Genomic DNA, 19,728 nt, shown 5'->3' with positions numbered 1-19,728 from the left:
CTTAGACACCACTAAAAGCAATAGAAATCATTGTCATGTGGGCGTCGTCGACCTCACCAAGATGGGGTCGCGCTCTGCCACCGTCGGCCAGGCTTCTAAAACCGGCGTGTCTCCTCTAGTGATATAACTCATTGGCTGATATTATCACATCGCACATGACGCTTTCAGTGATAGCGTCATGTGCGGTGTACTTCCGGGTCACGTGCAGAAACTTTCTTGAAAAAGAAACGAATAAACTACTTAACTGGATCTCAAAATGATTCAAAACGCTTTCAGTATTTTTAGAACAGTTTTAATTCACGAACTAATAAAGAAAAGAAAATCTACAAAAAAACTGTTCTGATCAAACAAATTGAGAGCGTGTGTGACGTCATCAAACTGTAAATAATTATAGTCTTCAGATTTGACTCTAAAACGCATCTCAGACTAACTACACTCAAACACATGTGTTTAATCTTTTTCTAAACTATAGTAATGGATAAATGAATCTTTAAAGTGAACAAAGATGTCTATACGAAAGAAAAGCAATAATAATGAAATAATGAATAAAGTGGAAAAAACAAGAGAAGTTTCCTCGATTTTACTATTAAATAAATTCACATAAAAAGCATAAAAACGTTTTTCCCTGTTTGTTTTTACTGTTTATTCTATAAAGACTTTTTCAATAAAAAAAGTTTGGACAAGAAAAAATATCAGTTTATTTAATGTTGCAAAGAAATCTTAATTTATTATTTTTGTTTTTCTGCATTAACTGTGTGATGAATTTTATATTACATCCAGTTTACATAAAAAGATAAACGATATGTGTTTTCATTGGAATAATGTCTTCTGGTTTTGTAGATTTTAGAGTTGTAATGTTTAATATTATGTAATATTAAATTTAATTTAATACTAAAACAATATTCATTTGTTCTTTTGTCCTTCCAGGGATGACTGTAATGTTGGAGCCACAAAAATGCTCTCATAGGTTCATTATATATTAAGGTTGAAAATACAGAGTTATTAGTTATGTGAAAAATATAATAAAGTTAAAACAAATCGCAAATGCTTTTATGAGTGTGGTGTTTGTTCAACTGAACCAAGAAAGTGTCTGGAGTTTTCTTTCATTTGTTTTTACTTTATGTTTCTATTGAGTCCATTTATCTAGAAAGAAAACCTTCAAAAACTTGACCACTTTATTGAATAAACTGTGGTTTAGAATCTATGGAGTCCTATACTGTTCATAATTAAATAAATAAATATTTAATTAAATAAATAAATATGGCCTCATGCAAAAACACAATGAACCAATAAATCTCTCATAAATATATAAAAAGATCATGAAATTGTGAAAAACCTGCACACTGATTTTAAATTAGCCATTGTATCATTCATTATATTTCATTTTGCTTTAAAAACCTGTTAATTATTTTACAACAGCATTTTAAAATATTCATTTTTATTCATGTGGAATATTATTAGAATTCTTTTTTTTTATTTTTATTTTTAAACTTGTCCTGTCCAACAGCTAGGCAAACAGATGAGAGCTGAGGGCCTCTTGTGTTGGACATATTTTATTTTAACAAGAGGGGTTATTAATCTTCAGACAGACCAAAGGTATGTCTGAATAAACCCCTTTTGTAATTGAGGCCAAACTTTATTAATTTCAATCATGTTTGAAAATCTTTGGTGTTGGACCGGACGGAAAAGCGGAAAAGGAAAGAGGGGAAGAAGAGAGAGGGACGTTAGAGAGAGGGGGGGGGGGTAGGAGGGTGATAATAGGAGGGGAAGGGGGGTAAGACCATGAAGCACCATAGAGCAGACAGGTTTACTGGTTGTTTATCATTACGGTACGGTTCAAATGTAGTACAAAAAGGGCGGGGCCTGTTCACACACACTCAAATATTATGAACACACCTGCTAGCTGCAAAAATGTCCACATGTCAACATGTACACAAAACAGATAGTGTTCACGAACGCATACCTATGCCTTTAAACCAACTAGTGTGAAATCTTTCATTCATTCAATCATGCAAACTATTAGTGCAAAGGTGAGCTAACACCTGTGCTCAAGTGAGTGTTTATGTTCTTCTAAAATGGATGGTGGAATGTGAAAAGAAGGAGGAGGAGCGCCCAGCCACACCCAGACCCCCGCCGCAGCAGCAGCGGCAGCCGGAATTCCCCCAACGCCATACGGGAACAGGCAGGGAACAACCGCCCCCCGGGCGACCAAGCCGCCACCCAGGCCAGGGCCAGGAGGACCGCCGCGAGGCCCCCAGAGCCAGAGAGCAGGGAGGCGCGGAGGGAAAGAGAGCGCCGCCCCAGCCCAGCCAGGAAAGCAGCCCCCCCGCCGCGCTGGAAGAGCCCAACGCAGGGCCCCACCGGAGAGGGACGCCCACAGCCCGAGACAAGCACCCCACCACCACCCAGGAGTTCCGGGCATCCCCCCGCCCCGACCCCAGGTACGAGCCAGGACCCCCCAAGGGAGACCCGCTCCGCACTCCAGGCAGCCACCCACCCGGCCCACGGTTGGTCCAGGGAGGAGCGAGGCAGGGGCCCGCCGCCCTCGACCAGGAGGGGGGAACCCCGGGGAAAAAAGGGTGGCCCACAAGGGGTGTTATAAATATGGCCCGACCAGGCTTGGCCATGTTGGAAGTTTGGCGGGGCCCAGCGCCCAGGGGCAAGGACCAGGACCCACCCCCCAGGGACACGAACACCCCCGGCTCAGGTGTTATATAAACCCCCCCACCGTGCGGAGAGAGCACCGCCGGGCCCAGGGAGCCGGCACCCAAGGGAACACGGCCGGCATCGCCAAGGGGCCCGCACCCCCCACCAGGGAAGGGGTAGGGGACAGATGGACCCAGGTCCCACCTTCCTTGTAAAATGTGTGTGCGTGTATGGGTGTTTGAGAGGGTGTTTGTGTGCATGTGTGTGTGTTTATGTTTGAGTGTATATATTGAAGGGGGAGGGGTGTGTGTACTAAGGGGGGTGCAGTTAAAATTGGCGAGTAGGGCACTAAGGGGACATCTCCTGATTACTCACAGTGATGTCCCCTCACCCTCCACACCAAGAGGCCCTAAATGTCTAAGGTGCGGTTAAAATTGGCGGGTAGGGTGCCAGGAGGACATCTGCTGCTTGCTTGCAGTGATGTCCAAGCACCACCCCTACCGAGGACCCTACATGTCTAAGGTGCAAATAAAACCGAAAGAGGGGGGGCCCACTCCATACGGCAACCATAGGAGGGGGGCCACTGCCAAGTAGCCCCCCCCCCCCAAGGCGCATCGCAGGCTAGACCCCCCACCCCCTCACCCTAATATGAGGTTATATAAGGAAGGGGGTAAGTTGGGGACAGCTGGTAGACTGTCCCCTGGTGGTCAAACAGCCGTGCCCCAGCCCCCCCCCAGCAAAGGGGCCAGGGCCACCCAGCCCAGGGGCCCCACCCCCGGAGGCGCCGACACCCCAGGCCCGGCACCACCCACCCCACACAGAGAGAGAGGAGCCAGAAAGCGCCGCCCCCCCTGAGCAAGCCCAGGCCCCCACCCCCAGACGCCGGCCCTAGAGGAGCTCTGATCAGGCCTCGACGGGACCGAGGAGGCCAACCGGCCGAGGCAACCACCGATTGCCTCAGCGGAGTCCCCGACCCGCTAGCCCCCCCGACCCGTACCAATATTGGGCCCCCCCTCCCCCCCAGAACGCCCCCCCCACAGGACAGGGCCGACAAGCCCCCCACCCCACCCCAGACCCCGCAGCCAAAGCGGGTGACACCCAGAGCGACCGGGGGCCCCGAGAGGGTTGTCCCGTCCCGTCCCAGAGCCAGGGAAGGGCCGATCCCAGCCCCAGGTGCAGATGGGCAGCCCATCCGGCGCCGCTGGGCCCCCCCCCCCGAGCAGGGCCCCCCGCCAACCCCCCCCCAGCACAGGCAAAGGGACCACCCCCCCAAGCCAAGCCAGACCACTACCCCACCCCCCCACCACGCACCCCCACACCGAAGCCCAGAGGACCACGCAGCGCCCCAGCCCGCCCCACCCAGGCACCGGACCCGACCCCCTGACCAACGGAGCCCCCCACCGCCCCCGCCAGGCACCGGAAGCCCCGACCCCCACCCCAAACCACAGCAGAGGGGCAAGGAGCAGCGACGACCAAGCCCCCCACCCCCTAAGTCATGGAGTCAACCACAGGAGACCAGAGAGACTGAATTCTTTCAAAGTTACTTGAGCTTTGGGCTGACATTTTTTCCAAGCTGATATGATCAAACAGCAGATTTCTGTGTTGACTTATGTTTATATTTTTCTTTTTTTTCCAATTTATTAAAATAGTTTTTTTGGCAATACAAAGAGTTATGAAAATGATAGATGCTAATCCTTCTTCTATATCGATGGCACTCATGTCACCAAGCACACAAAGTGACGGTGAGGCAGTGATTGAAACCTTAAGCCAGACTGATAAATCGGCACATACCTGCTGCCAGAGAGCCTGGACAGGAGTGCAGAACCACAGTGCGTGCATGTAGCTGTCGGGTAGATTATTATCACAGTGCTCGCAAATGTCTGAGTTACTGAGACCCATCTTGAACATCCTCTGTCCAGTGTAGTAAATTCTGTGAAGAGTTTTGAGATGGATTAGCTGCAGATTTGGACTTTTTGTCAGTTTAAAGGTGTTTAGACAGAGTTCTGACCAGAAGCTTTCATCTGTGCTGATGCTCAAATCTGCATCCCATTTTTTTGTTGGAAGGGCAATATTGTTATCTAAATTACATAAAAGTTTGTATATTTTGGAGAGAGTTCTATTCATTGAAAAATTAATCAGAGTGGTAACTACATCTGGTAGCTTTAAATCGTCGTCTTTAAATTTATACTTTTTAGTAATACTTGATTTAAGTTGCTGATATTCCAAGAAGTTATTTATTCCATATTTGTCTTGAAGTTCCTTGGGAGTTATGAATCTTCTATCAGTAATTACGTGCTCTAGTTGTTTTATGCCCCCTGCTTGCCAAGCTGGGAAGTGAATCATTTTTTTGTTAATAAGGATGTCCGGGTTGTTCCAGATGGGTGTCGTTTTGCACGTTATCTATTTATATTATTAGAATTCTCTCTTTTTTCAGAGCCTTGGATTTCAAAATCAATATTTTCCAAAGTAGATTTGTTTTTATTTCATGTTGCTGTTTTTCACAATGGCTGATTTATTTCATGAAGAGCTTTTTCAGGAGAATGGGTCTGTCTGTCAATCAGTGAAAGTGGGCGGGATCTAAACGCTCATTGGCTCATCCATGGAAATCATCTCTTATTCCTCGATACCCGCTCAGTGGTGTGCCAGTCAGAGAGGTGACATATTTCAGCGATATCCACACGGCTTTGCTGACATTAGAGATCAAATAGAGTCAAACAATCTGTCTGCTGCAGAAGATGCAAACATGAACGACTCTGTTTTTGTAGTTTGAGGGTTTGTGTGGACCAAACCACAGAGGAGCTCCGGTCGTCCACGTCTTTCAGTCCCCGGTTGAAACACTTCTCATTCTCACGCCATTCACTCACAGCTCACATCGTGCCTTCTTTCGGCTCGCAGGAGACGAGCTGGCGGACCGACAGAGAGACAGACCAGGCAGCTGCGCAAAGCGGGACAAGCCTGCTTGTGCCTCCTGAACCTTATGATATTTTTCTATTTTCAATGAGACAATGATTATAATCAGGTCCTCTGGTTTTATTTTTCCCTCTCAGGGAAAATGTTGAACCTTTCCTGCGATGACGTTTCTGACATCTTAACACTCTCCATGTACATTGTGCATCCATGCATTGTTACTGAGATGAGCACAAGCAACCGCTCCATGTGGCTATCAGGCTAAAAACATTAGCTGATAGCTCCTCCCACACGCGGCATGGTGCATTCATGGAAACTCCAGTTCATGGAAGCTTAGTGGAACTCCAACAACCACACAGCCTAACTTAGACCACTACTAGATGTTCATGAGAAGATGAAAATTGCCGAACCGACCACAAAACCACCCAAATCATGCACACTCGCCCAAAGCCACTTTTATCCGCAAATTTAGAACCAAAACTGCCCAATTTCTGGTAACACTGTGGATATGTTTAGGTGCATACTCTCCCTAGTGTTGAGGAGTGGGCATTGCGCCGTCACGTTTGCTGAAGCATCTTCGATCGATGTAGTCAGGGTGCTGCTGCTCATGTCTGAGTAAAGGAGTAGCCAATCACAAAAGTGTCTTCGCCTTGTCTAGTTTGATTGACAGACAGAGACATTCTCCTGAAAAAGCTCTTCATGAAATAAATAAACCATTGTGAAAAACAGCAACATGAAATAAAAACAAAGCTACTTTGGAAAATATTGATTTTGAAATCCAAGGTTCTGAAAAAAGACGTAGAATTATAATAATATTCCACATGATTAAAATGAATATTTTAAAATGCTGTTTTAAAATAATGAACATGTTTTTAAAGCAAAATGAAATATATTGAATAATATAATGGCTAAATTAAAATCCGTGTGCAGGTTTTACACAATTTCATGATCTTTTTATATATTTATAAGAGATTTATTGGTTGATTGTGTTTTTGCATGAGGTCATATTTATTTATTTAATAAAATATTTATTTATTTAATTATGAACAGTATAGGACTCCATATGAATCAGAGACATAAAGGTTTTTCATTTTCAGTCAACAACAATCTTTAAATGTTCTCATGTTCAAAGTTATGACTGAGCTCTTTCTTTTTCATGTAGCTGCTATATTTTTGATCTTGAACCTGTCTTAAACACCAAATGTCCTCATTCTTCATGCTGATCAGGCAGAAATGCAGAAATGTGTGCTGCAGATGCCATGTTTGCCACTAGAGGGCAGCACAGCAGCTTCAGTCTTTGTCATTGATGCTGTGTGAGCCTGAAGGAGCTTCAAAGTGAGCTGCAGCTTGGTTCAGACAAACCTCCACATTCACACACAGATGTGATCCTGAAGAAGTCTGAACAGAACATTTCAGGAGAACTCTTCAGTCCAGAACATGAGCCTGCATTGTTCCTGAAACTGGGATCAGAGTTCTGCTCTCTGCTCCAACAGAACCACCTTCATGAGCTCCTGGTTTCTTCTGGATCCTCCAACATTCAGACGCTCTCTGACTGAGTTCATGTCTGCACAGAAACCTTCAGGATTCTCTTCTTCCACACGTCTTTCACTCTGAAACTCTCTTCTGAATGTGGATTATCTCAGTCAGACGTTCAGCAGCATCAGAGCCGTGCATGTGCTCCTCCTCATGAGTCCTGAAGCTGCACCGTCAGCTGCAGAGCTTCAGAGCTGCTTCCTTCTCAGACTTTCCACTTTCTTTGGCTCTCTGGCTCTGATGCTGCTGCTGCTGCAGAAAAACCAGCAGCTGCAGAAAAACTCTGCAGAGACTCACAGAGAGAGGATGGAGGCAGCAGATGAACCTGCTGCAGACTGGGGGCGGAGCCTGGAGATGACTGATGAAAGTCAGAGGGCGGAGCTTCATCAGGATGAAGGAGCTGCTTGGATTCTGGCTTGATGATCCTAAAATCAAGAGACTCAGTTCATGATGTTTACTTCTCTGCTGGATTTTCATTTTCCAGCGTTTCCACAACTGATGATGTCATCAATCTGACCTTTAAAAACACTTTACTTCCTGATTTCATTGACAGCAAATGATCCTGAAGATCTGACCCCCTAAAAGCTCCAATAGCAGCTCAGCAGAAACTCTGATCTTTCTTGATGTGGAGGGGCGGAGCCTGAAGAGGAAGCATCTTTCTGCAGGTGGTGCTGCAGCTTTGGGCATGTTTTCCAACTCTTTAGCTTCAGCTGTTCATGGAGTCGTGTCCCTCTGTTCTTGGAAAGGAGAAACGTGCAGAGAACTTTTCCCATTTCCACTCCCTCCTTTCAGCTGCTGCCCACTGTTCCCCTCTGAATCAGGAGGGAGGAGCTCTCATCTGTTCTGCCCACCCCCATCTAGAAAGACATCAGCACCACCTGAACATTCCAAAGCTCTTTTCCAACCAACAAATAGAAAACACAGAGTTGATTCAAAAGAGCATTTATTAGATCCAAACAGGCTGCAGGAATTTTACAGACAGCTTTCAGTTTGAAGAAGACTTTTGACACTAAGATGCAGTTAGCATGAAAAAGAACAGTTTCACCCAAAAAACACCAAAGAAAAAGGAAGTTCAATCAGAAATCTGTGGAAAACAATAAAATAATGAAATATGCACCGACAAAAATTTAAAATGGCAGATACACACATTTGTTATGGAAATATATTTATGAAGAAAACTGGTTTGTAAAATTTCAATCTTAAAGTTCTTCTTCCTCTTTCGGCTTCTCCCATCAGGGGTCGCCACAGCGAACAAGTCGCATGGTAAACTTGGCAATGTTTTACGCCGGATGCCCTTCCTGACGCAACCTTCTCAAACCGGGCTTGGAACCGGCACAGAGGTAGAGAAGGGAACAGGGAGCAGCCCGAATTCGAACCCTGGTTTCACGGACAGAAGGCGCCGCAAACCAGGACGAGCTAAACCGGCTCCCAAAATTTCAATCTTAAAGTTGAATTTGTAAAAAGGTTTCCACAGTAGATGAAGGCTGTGGAAAAGACATGTGGACGTTTCTGGCGTCTTCTCTGTTTGAAAATTCAATTTATTTAATCTGTTCAGTGCATCAGTAAAGTTATCCAAACTGCTGACTCATTAGTGGAAATTTCTTATGAAGACTAAATCCTAATTTCAAAGAGTAGAAAAGCTGAAATGATGAAAATGACACTAAACAATGTGAGAATCTACTGATCAAAAAAATAACAATCAAATCATCTACAAGTAGAAGAACGTGTCAAAATAACGAGGCCCTCAGCTCTCATCTGTTTGTTCAGCTTTTGGACAGAAGTTAAAAAAAAAACATCTTTATGCACAAGAAAACACAGACATCAGCTGATAGGGATGAAATTACGGCAACTACGGCAAGAGTGTGTGGACAGAGTTAAGAGAAGCTCCCAATACAAGAGAGAAGAGAGGCAGAAAACGTCCTTACACTAAGTTAGAATGAGAAGATGAAGTGCAGTTCTCCATCAGTCCACAGGGGGAGCTGCAGCACAATAACTGTCCACTTGATGCTGAGAAAAACAGTGGAGCTGATCTCAGATCAGTTCATGCTGCAGCTCTGACACTCATCTCCACTTCCTCTGATTCCTCCATCACTCTGCTCTCCACCTCCCAGGAACACCGTCCAGTCACAACATCTCTGGAGACCAGCTGCTGCTGCTGCTCCTCTCTGCTCCTCCAGGAGGAACATCAGACTCACCAGCCTACCCCCTTCCATCTATAAAGAGAAGGCAGAAAGACAGAGAAGCTGCAGCTTCACAGGAAACTCTGCATATTTGCTCTCAGACTAACTTTAGGACCAAACATCTGGAAGCAGCTGGACTGACTCCAACCATCTACTGACCTCAGAGTCTGCAGTTTGGAGTTTGGACTCTCCACCAGATCCTGGAGCTGCTGAACATCTGAAGAAAGAAGGTTGTTATTCCTCAGGTCCAGTTCTGTCAGGTGGGACGTGTTGGACTTTAGAGCTGAGACCAGAGCAGCACAGCTGGTCTTTGACAACCTGCAGCCCATCAACCTGAATCCAGAACAAAGAGTTGAGTTTAGAGACAAAGTTCATGTTTTTCATCCTTCTCTTCTTCTAAAGAGTTCAGAGCTGAAGAAGATCAGAAAGTCCAAGAAAAGTCCAAAGATGTGAAGCAACAGCAGCAGATCAGAAAAGTCCAGCAGAAGCAGAGAAGAAGAACATTCAGGAACATTCAGGACAACATGCAGCTGCTTCAGGAAAGAAGTCCAGATGTGTGAAAGTCAAACATCAGCCTGTGGCTGCATCCAAACCAACTGATGTTTCTGCAGCAACAGCAGAAAAAGTCCACTTCCTCTTTCTGCTCAGCTCTTCAAACAGCACTGAATCATGGGAGAATTTCAGCAGATGATGCTGGAAAGTCTTCATCCCAGTTTTCAGGAGATGATCTTCCAGTCCTTTTCTGCTGCAGCCCTTCAAGCAAAGACTTTCAGCTCCAACAGATCAAAGCAGAGAGAAGAAGGAAGTGATGAGGAAGAGTCAGCAGCAAATGTTGGACATTGATCCCTGATCCATGACTTCAGCTCTGAATGAAGAGTCAGAAGCTGCTGGGAGCTTTGATGGATGATGTGATGATGTTTGTGGATGAAAAGGTGAGGATGTTTGTGGAGGATGTGTCTGTCAGAGCAGCATCCAGCTGCAGCATGACTCTGTCACTGTCTGCTCACAAACATCAGCCGCTGGACTCTCAGCTGCATCTGCTGAAACACAGCAGCAGGACTCAGAGTGCATGTGAGCGTGCACGGCTGCTTCTTCTGCACGCGCTTTAAAGGAGTCTGTTGGAGCAAAGACACAAAGAAGAGCTGATGGCTGCAAGCAGAACTTTGTGGAGCACAAATGTCAGCAGACAGCTTTGAAACAAGCAGCTGCAGGAAGAAAAGAAGAAGTTCTTCTGCAGATCTTTGAAGAGAACAAGCAGCTGCAGGAAGATGCTGCTGCAGATCAGAATCTGGACATTTCTGCTCACTGTGGGTCAACACAACTTTGTCATCATTTTGATCTGAACACAACTGAACATGGAGTCTGACCTCAGAGTCTGCAGTCTGCAGTCTGGACTCTGCAGAAAACCACACAGAGGAAGAAATCCCGAATCCTGCAGGTTGTTCCCGCTCAGGTCCAGTTCTGTCAGATTAGACGGGTTTTTCTTCAGAGCTGAGCCCAGAGCTTCACAGCTGATCTCTGGCATACTGCAGTCTTTCAACCTGCAATCATACAGAAAAGTGCGTTCAGGAGCAGTGATGCAGCTGGAGGTCCAGGAACTTGGTAAATTCCGTCAGGAAAAACATGATGCAATAGATTAGAAATGACGTTAAAACAGACGAGGAATTGAAATGGCATTTATCTTCGTTCTTACTTTTTTTTTCCATTTCCTACCGTTTTTTCCCTTTCGGGGTCACAGGGCTGCTGGAGCCTATCCCAGCCACTTGTGGGCGAAGGCAGGGGACACCCTGAACATATCACTAGTCTGTTGCAGGGCCACAATTACACACACATTCACACCTAGGGACAATTTAGAGTTGCCATCTAACCTATGAAGCATGTTTTTGGATGGTGGGAGGAAGCCACCATGCACGGAGAGAAGACAGGTCCCCTCTATAATTTAAATCCTGAATAATTAGAACCTCAATGTTCCCATGATGCAGGCCTGTTGTCTGGAGTTTGGATATTTATGTTAGGTCTTTTCTTAAGTTCACTTCGAGAGCAGGTCACGAGGTCCAGATCCAAACTGGTTGCAGCCCGACAATAAACTCTGACAGTCCTGTTAGAGTCAAAATGAAACCCTTTATCGAGCGTGTGTTTGCACTCACTAGACTCCCATCTTCTTCGTGCTGTCCCGGTGTTTTCAGCCACTGTGTTAGTAACTCCAACTCCACAGTCCCATGCAGGCTATGCTAAACTAGCTAAGTCCAACTGACTAGCATGCTCACATCCTTAAAGTCCAGAACAACTTTCATAACCATAAACAGGTTATTCTGGACTCACTTTTCGTTAGTTTTTACACCCAGGATTTCCTCGGACTTCTTAACATATTTTCTTAACGTTCCATCTCTGCTGGACTGCCGCGAGTATACCACCTTCTCCTCATGACTTCATCATTTCTCCTCTCTGTCACTCTTCCTTATGTATCATCCAATCAATTTAATAGCAACAAAAATATATTCTACCTTCTTTATTGCTTGCATAGCAACAAAAATACTATGGCACTTTAGCAATATTTTAAAAAAAAATCACCAAAGTAAAATTAGGAGAACAAAAAATCACATTAATGTAAAATTGTTGTTTTGTAGTCATGTCATCATCTGTACTCATAATGATCTGAACACAACTGAAACATGGAGTCTGACCTCAGAGTCTGCAGTCTGCAGTCTGGACTCTCCAGAAAACCACACAAATGAAGAAATCCTGAATACTGCAGTTCGTTCCAGCTCAGGTCCAGTTCTGTCAGATTGGACGGGTTTTTCTTCAGAGCTGAGACCATAGATTTACAGCTGATCTCTGACAAACTGCAATACATCAATCTGAAATCAGACAAAACAGTGTGTTCAGGAGCAGTGATGCAGCTGGAAGTCCAGAAATGTGGTCGATTCAGTCCGGTGGAAACCGCCCTGATGACAGACTGACAGATTACATTTTGAATTTACAGACTGAAAATTTTTGATGACCAGGTTCAACACAGATTCGGATGAAGACTGAAGAGGACAGAAAAGAATAACAGCATTCAGTTGTTCCATGGAAAATTCTGCAGACACTAAACACTCTGGTTCCTCTCAAAACAGAGGAACAAAAAGCACACCCTAGGCACTTTAGCATTGGGAGTTGGGTCATCTAGACCCACTAGACAGTGCGCTGAACCTTTTTTCTTCAAAGATTTGTGAACCTCTCTGGTTTCCATGGATTATAGGAAATCTTTCCACCTTTGTCATGGTAGGGAGAACACGTCAATGCAAGGGTGGCGTCATCTTAAACGTTGGATTTCATGTTGGAAAGTTCCAATAGAACTTTCCAACAAATTATTGGAAGTGTAGAAAGATACAGGTATGACTGCAAGCATTTTTACTGTTTAGCTATTTCTTTTGGATTTTTACCCAAAATATTATGGTAAATTAAATACAATAGATTTGAAATACCTTAAAATGAAGTAAAAACAGACAAGGAATTTAAATGTAATTTATCATCCTGAATTATTAATTACTAAATACATTCACAAAATGTATGGCAGAAATGCAGATTGAACTGAAAGTTGGAAAAAAATGTCATTTGAATTATGGAACAAAAAAAACCAGACAATTTAATGTCCAATAGATTTTGCTTTGATTTAAACATTGGATTTCAAAACTGTCAGATTAAATTGTATTTCTTCATCTTGAATCCTAAATTCCTGACCTGACTCTTGCACCACACACATTTCAAGGGATGATCTGATCCCCTTGCAAACACAAATAATTTCAAGGGATCTCCAGATCCTGCCTGAAGTACAATCTATTTTTCACGACCAAACCCACAGACTGCTGACAAGACTCCACTCTATGCCCCCACCCCTTTTCGAAAGCCTAGCCCTGACCTGAACCCTAGGCTTAACCTTTACCAAAAGCTAGGGAAAGTATGGTGTACTGAGGTTCTGTCCTCTACTCTGATCTACGTCTTCTCTCTTCCTGGGCAGCAGTTGTAGGGCTGTCGACCTCTGATCGGAAGGTTGCGGGTTCGCCTTGCCCGCCCATGTGTCGAAGTGTCCTTGGGCAAGACACTGAACCCCACCTTGCCTCTGCTGGAAGGTTGGCGCTAGTGTTCAGCAGTGGAGCCGCCAACAGTTTGTGAAATTGTGTGGTAATGGGTGAATGGGTCTGTGACTGTAAAGCACTTTGGGCCTTTGAAGAAGGTAGAATGACTCTGTAACAGATATTTGAGTGTAGGGCTGTGACGATAACCGCATCACCGCACGTTTTTTTTTTTATTTTGTTAAGTTTTGCATATGGCGCGTGAATGGAGCTATAATAAACACATTAAACACATTCATCTTTCCTGATAATTGACTTTTTCTGCTAGTCCTGTGTTCAGACTTTCCTTCTTTCTTTCAGACTGTTTTCTCCTTCTCTCCCACCGCTCTCTCTCAAAGGCGCGCGCTCTCAGTGCCTCCGCGCTGCACGTGCCACGCGGCTCCCTTTACACACAGGAGCGCGCTTTCAGAAGCACACAAACTCATTCTACAACAGACCTTTCGTCTCGCGAGGAAATATGACAAATTTACTGCGTTCTAATTGTTAATTTACATTGTATTCATTTCCGTTTCAAGCTGCGTGCGTTCTTAAGGGCGCGCGACACGGCCGCCCGCCGGAGGATTTTGTGTGTGTAGGGAGGAGGGGGGGGGTTATTAGGGTTCACCTTCACTCCAAACATGAACGCGCACTGTTAGATTTCCATGAATATCACTACATGTTTTGTTTGGGAACTATTTTTTGCAGCGTAACGTTACGTGTCTGTATAAACAAAGGCGGAACCTCCTGCCCCGTGTTCTTCATGGCTACCGGAAAAATGACAAAGTGTCTGCAGTCTGTTTATTACTGGGCAATATTTAATATTCTGAGAAGATGTGTGTACCAAAGAGCACAGGTGACGGCTCGCGTGCAGCTAGAGAACGGTCCGCTGCAGAGGGATCAACACGCACCCCCAACACACGTGTGCGCACCTTCCTCCTACGTACATGCAGCGCTGACCCACACAGTCACAGTCAATCCACAACACCTATATGGGCTTTATATATAGTGAAGGAATTTATATTTTTTGGTAAATTCATTAGGGTTTTCAGTCTTACATTTTATTACATTAAGATAAGTCATTTGCTGAAGTGTGTGCTTTTACATCCTTAAAACCTTGAAGAAGCTTCTTTAAGTTGCATATGTGAGAGGTTTCAGGAATGCAGCTCCAACCTCCAACCCCCTTCAGGAGAAAACAGTCTTTGATCTTCTAAGACCATCTGGAAGCCTTAACTGTAGATCTGACATGGACCAGAATTAAATTGTCTCCAGGATTCAATTCAATTCATGGGAACCCCTGAAGGTGTCAACTCACATGAGAAGGACAAAGAGTTGGGACTGATTGCCTGCGGAGAAGGATCCGGGCGACTGTGCTGGACCCCCATGGGGACACAGTTGGTGGTCGGACAGATGTCCGTCTTTGAAATAACCCCCCTGGACGTTTGAAGCAGGAAGCTAGGACCAAAATGCTGTAATTCCAAATATGGACTGACGGAGGTAGGCAGGCTCCCTGCCAGCCAATCCGAGCGTCCAGAGGAGGAGTCTGGACGCCATGCTGTTTTACGGAGGAGGAGGCTGAAACCGAGATGTTAAAACAGCTGGACAGAGGAACTTTCGGTGTTCCCAACAGGCTGACACGTTAAGACGTTTGTAATTCGGCGCTGTGTAAGCTCTGAAACTTTGGGAACCCAGATGATCTGTTTTATTTTGTTTTACTCTGTTTTTAGAAATATTGTTAGGGAATAAATTTGTTAAACTTAATCCGGCCGAATCCCGTGGTTTTCTTCTTCTCGACTTTTTTGAACATGCAACAAGGAAAGTAATCTCAAAGCGAAAGATTATATTTTCCAACAATAGTTAGTTCATTAGTTAGGTAGTAGTTAGTTGTTACTGTTATTTTATGATAAAGACTACTACGTTGTAATTGTATTTATTTATGATGCGGCCGCCGGGGGATTTTTTTATTTGGGGGGGGGGGGGGGGGCCTGCGGTTAACCGCGACACCGCGCCCCCTGGTGGTTCATCACCGCGGTGATGAAAAATCCGACACCGTCACAGCTCTATTTGAGTGCACTGTCCTTCCTCTGCAACAGCTGTGGAGATAATTTTTAGCAGAGCCTCGGGTGAAAAGGGTATTCCAATTTTGTAAAACCACTAGCATTAGCGTTAGAACATTAAATTGACAAAAAATACAACATCCTGTGAATTAGCTGGCCTACAAGCAAGTTGTCAGAATTTCTCTGGTAGTTTAAAATGTTGCTGTTGTGCAGGTCTGACCTTTGTTGTTCTTGCTGGAGAATCATTGTTCATTTCAGTCTAAGATTGAACATGCTTGCTGGCTCAGCTTCAGGTGAGAAAAAAGGTTGGTGGTATTTCCAGTTTTAGAAGTTTTACGAACCTTGTCGTATTTGTGCAAATGTTTTTCATTTTATTTTTTGTTTTGTATATTAAGTGTTTGTGTAGGGGTGAAAGTTATTTTTGTATGTGTGTTGGTTTGCTGCACTAAGGCGTTGTGGCTGTACTGGATTGGAGGAAGAGAGACTGGTGCATACTCAGGAATAGGAGGGAGGAAGATTGGTGGATGCATGTAATTGCAGGATAGGACTTTAAATACCTGGCATCTCCACTGCCCCATGGGGGAAGACGTTCTTGGCTGTAGTTTTGTCTTTCCTTCCCTGGATTCTCGGATGGCCTGGGATCTGACCCTCAGCTCCTGCGCCCCCCTGATAGGGGTCTCTGGCAACAAGAGTCGGGCTACCGCCCTTCTGAGCATGGCACTCTTCAATGCCCGATCCAAGGCCAACAAATTGTTCTTGTTAAATGAACTTAGAGACTCCAGGAACTTAGATCTTATGTCTCTGACTAAATCCTGGCGGCAGGACTCCGATCACTCATCTCTCATCGAACTCTGCCCGGCTGGTTACTCCTTCATTGGATGGCCTGGGCCATCCGGTCGTGGTTGCTGCGGTCTTTCAGGGTCGTCTCCTGTGCCGCTCGGTGAGCGTCATTCAGTTTTCATCTTTCAAGCTTCAGGTGATCAAAGTCAGGGACAAGAACCCTTTGTACTGTGCTGTTGCCTAGCATCCACCTAGACCAAACAGCTTATTTTTAAAGGAGTTCAGCGATTTATTTTTAAATCTTCCAATATGAAGCTGTCTAACCTGATGGTTAGTGATTGATTGGTGATTTTAACATTCATATTAATGACTGTGACCTCTGTGCCAGTAGTTTTAGCAGTGTCATGGACTCTTTAATTTTATGCAACATGTGTCTGGGTTCACACATGTTAAATGTAGTATACTCGACCTTGTTTTTACTTTAAGTGTAAATATTAAATATTTTTTCTGAAGACATTTTTATTTTAAATTCCTCCTCAGCTGAGGCCTTTTCTAAAGTTTTTCATCTGGTCCTCTGTCCGTGTACCGATGTTAATACTTTACTATGTATTTTTAACAGTAGTAATAGTTTTTCCATCATAGATGAAGCCTGTCCCATTAAAACTAAAGAACTCACCTACATTTTCATCTCCTTCATCATAAGGATCCCGGACTATCTTTTAGTTTCTTTTGACAGTGCTGTTAGAGATGCGAGGGCTGCTTATTTCACCAATCTCATTTCCAAAAGCAGAGGTAAGTATAAGGTGCTATTCAACACCATTAATGATATCGTTGTGCCCGGCCCACCTGCCTTGCCCATCCATTCAAATGATGATTGTGAAAAATTGATATGATTTTTTATTGAAAAAGTCAGATCTGTGAGAAGCTCTCTGTGTGAGACAGATTTGTTTCTGTTTCTAGTTCACTTCGGCCTGTGATTCTAGACACATTCTCACCCTTTTCTCTCAATGAGCTTGTCAGGTTAGTTGGCACAATGAAGTCCTTCTCTTGCTCTCTTGATGTGCTTCCAACATCTCTGCTCAAACATGTCTTCACCCCTACCTCTTGAGCAGTTATAGACCTATTTCTAATCTTCCATTGCTAAACAACTTACAACTGCTTTAGACATTTTTTATCAGTTTCAGTCAGGTTTTTGCAGAGCATATTCCACTGAAACAGCCCTTCTCACGGTCAATAATGACATCCTGCAAAGTGCAAGCTGTCGTAAGTGACTGCAGAGTGATTCAGGAAAATGCTTTGTGCTATTCTTACTGGACTTGACCGCAGCCTGTGAAACTGTTGACCAATACATCCTCTTGGACAGGCTGAAAACTTTGTTGGGGTATCCAGATCCACTATAAACTGGTTCTCCTCTTATCTGACTGTTAGATAATTTTATGTTGTATTTTCCAAGTTTAAGTTCTTTTCTGAGTCCCTCACTTCTGGTGTGCCACAAGGCTCAGTTTTGGGACCTTTATTGTTTATTTTATATCTGCTGCCTTTGCAGCATATTTTAAGTTCTCTTAATGATAATTCTTATCATTTTTAAGTTGATGAAATTCAGCTTTATGTGTCTTTTATAACCCAGGATGTTTTCTTTTAAATACAGATTTTACGCAGGTGTCTGGATTCAGTCAAGGGAGTTGATAAACAATAACTTTCTCCAACAAAATGAAGCCAAAACTGAGGTCCTTGTCTGTGCTCCTGACAGTTGACTCCCTCACATAGTCCCCTGGCTCAGTCCACTTGCTTCCTTTTTCACACCCTTTGTCAGGAACCTCGGGGTAACAACTAGACCCAGTTTTATTCCTTGACTCTCATGTCGTGTCACTTTTTTGCTCTTGTCTATATCATCTGAGAAGCAAAACTGAGTCCAATTGTGTCGCGTTCTGAGATGGAGATGCCAATCCACGCTTATGTATTTTCTCATCTTGATTATTGTAACTCCATCTTGACATGTTTAAGCAAAAAGCCTTTAAAGGTGCTCCAGGTTGTCCAGAACGCTGCTGCAAGGCTTTTAACCAATTCATCCAAGTTTTCACGCATTACCCCGTTATTAATTTTAATCCCTATCCGCTATCGAGTGCATTTTAAAATCCTGGTTTGAACACACACTGCTCTTATTAACAAAGCACCGGTCTACATAAAAGACTTTTTGCAGCCGTACACTCCCAGCAGGTCCCGGAGATCATGTGACCAGGGTCTGCTGGTTGTTAAGAGAACCCAGTTAAGAACTAAAGGTGACAGAGTTTTAGCAGCAGTGGCTCCATCCATCTGGAACTCCCTTCCTTTCAGCCTCAGATATGCTGACTCAGTGTTTTATTTAAAAAGCAGCTAAAGAACCTATCTTTTTTAAAATAGCTTTTTCGTAATTCTTTTTATTCTGTGTTTTACCGCGTTTTAGTGTGAAGCACTTTATGATTTTTATGCCATACAAACAAAGTTTTTTGTTATAATTACTATGTGCATAATATGACATGGTAAAATGTATTTGGATTTGTTCAAAACAAAAAGCTTATAGGCTACTTTAGTTTTTACATAAAGTAAAATTTTAAATTCAGACACATGTTCTTTAGTCATGTTGTCAATGGTTTTTCTTTTTTATTTAATACCATAAACTGTGTTTTTGTTTGTCAGAGATAATTTATTGTATCCAAACTAAATTTTAAGTTTTATCATTTCCTTTTCAATACTATTAGAAAAGGTTTTCAGATATTCACCATACCAGAAAAGGTTAGTGTCATCTGCAAATAAAACTGTAACAACTTAGAAATATCACAAGTATAATTTATGTATTTAAAAACGAATTTAGGTCCTATATTTGAGCCTTATGGAAGTCCACAAACATATTCATGTGATCAGACTTATTACCTCCAAACTGCACATATTGCTGTCCCTCTTGTAAATAACTGGTGAGCCAGTTTAGGGCAATTCCCCTAACCCAATTTGCATATAACCTAGAAATCAAGATATAATGATCTATGGATCAAAAGCCTTCTTTAAACTAATGAAAACTCCTATTGTATATTTCTTTTGTTAACTGCTTTGGAAATTTCTTCAACTAATGTCATTATAGCCAAACCTGTAGACCTATTAGAAATTTTTCCCAATGGGCGGAGGCTCCGTGGAAGACCCAGGACAAGTTGGAGAGACTATGTCTCTCGGATGGCTTGGGAACGCCTTGGGGTTTTTCATAGAGGACCTGAAGGAAGTGGCCAGGGCGAGGGAAGTCTGGGCATCTTTGCTTTGACTTCTGCTCCTCTTATCGGTCCCGGATAAGAGGAGGAAGATGGATAGATGTATTATGCCATTATTAATTACATGTTCTACATTCTATATATGTTTAATTGGGATTGTTATAACTACTTAATAAACATGTTTATTTGCTGAAAGTATCTGTCCTGTGTTTTATTATATACTAAATTGATTTTTGACCTTGGTCAGCTTTCTGGCAGGTTTCGTCAGGATGACTAGTCTGTCATTAGTTTGATTTCG

At 43.6% G+C, this 19,728-nt stretch overlaps 2 protein-coding genes across 2 annotated transcripts in view; both read right to left on the bottom strand.

The window, feature by feature from the left end:
* LOC105355327 (NACHT, LRR and PYD domains-containing protein 12-like) overlaps positions 1-19,728 on the bottom strand; it is a 1,049,862-nt gene that overhangs the window by 519,828 nt on the left and 510,306 nt on the right. The gene's annotated exons all lie outside the window — the stretch shown is intronic.
* LOC111948740 (NACHT, LRR and PYD domains-containing protein 12-like) lies at positions 10,224-12,148 on the bottom strand. The gene is made up of 3 exons (XM_023963107.1): positions 11,951-12,148; positions 10,634-10,807; positions 10,224-10,381 (listed from the first exon to the last, which is right to left on the bottom strand). Exons 1-3 carry the CDS (start codon positions 12,118-12,120, stop codon positions 10,372-10,374), a joined length of 354 nt encoding a protein of 117 aa, XP_023818875.1. The 5' UTR covers positions 12,121-12,148; the 3' UTR covers positions 10,224-10,371.

Source organism: Oryzias latipes, chromosome 2, assembly GCF_002234675.1.
Source record: "Oryzias latipes chromosome 2, ASM223467v1".
Classification (NCBI taxonomy): domain Eukaryota; kingdom Metazoa; phylum Chordata; class Actinopteri; order Beloniformes; family Adrianichthyidae; genus Oryzias; species Oryzias latipes.
This window is presented reverse-complemented; position numbering and strand designations above follow the sequence as displayed.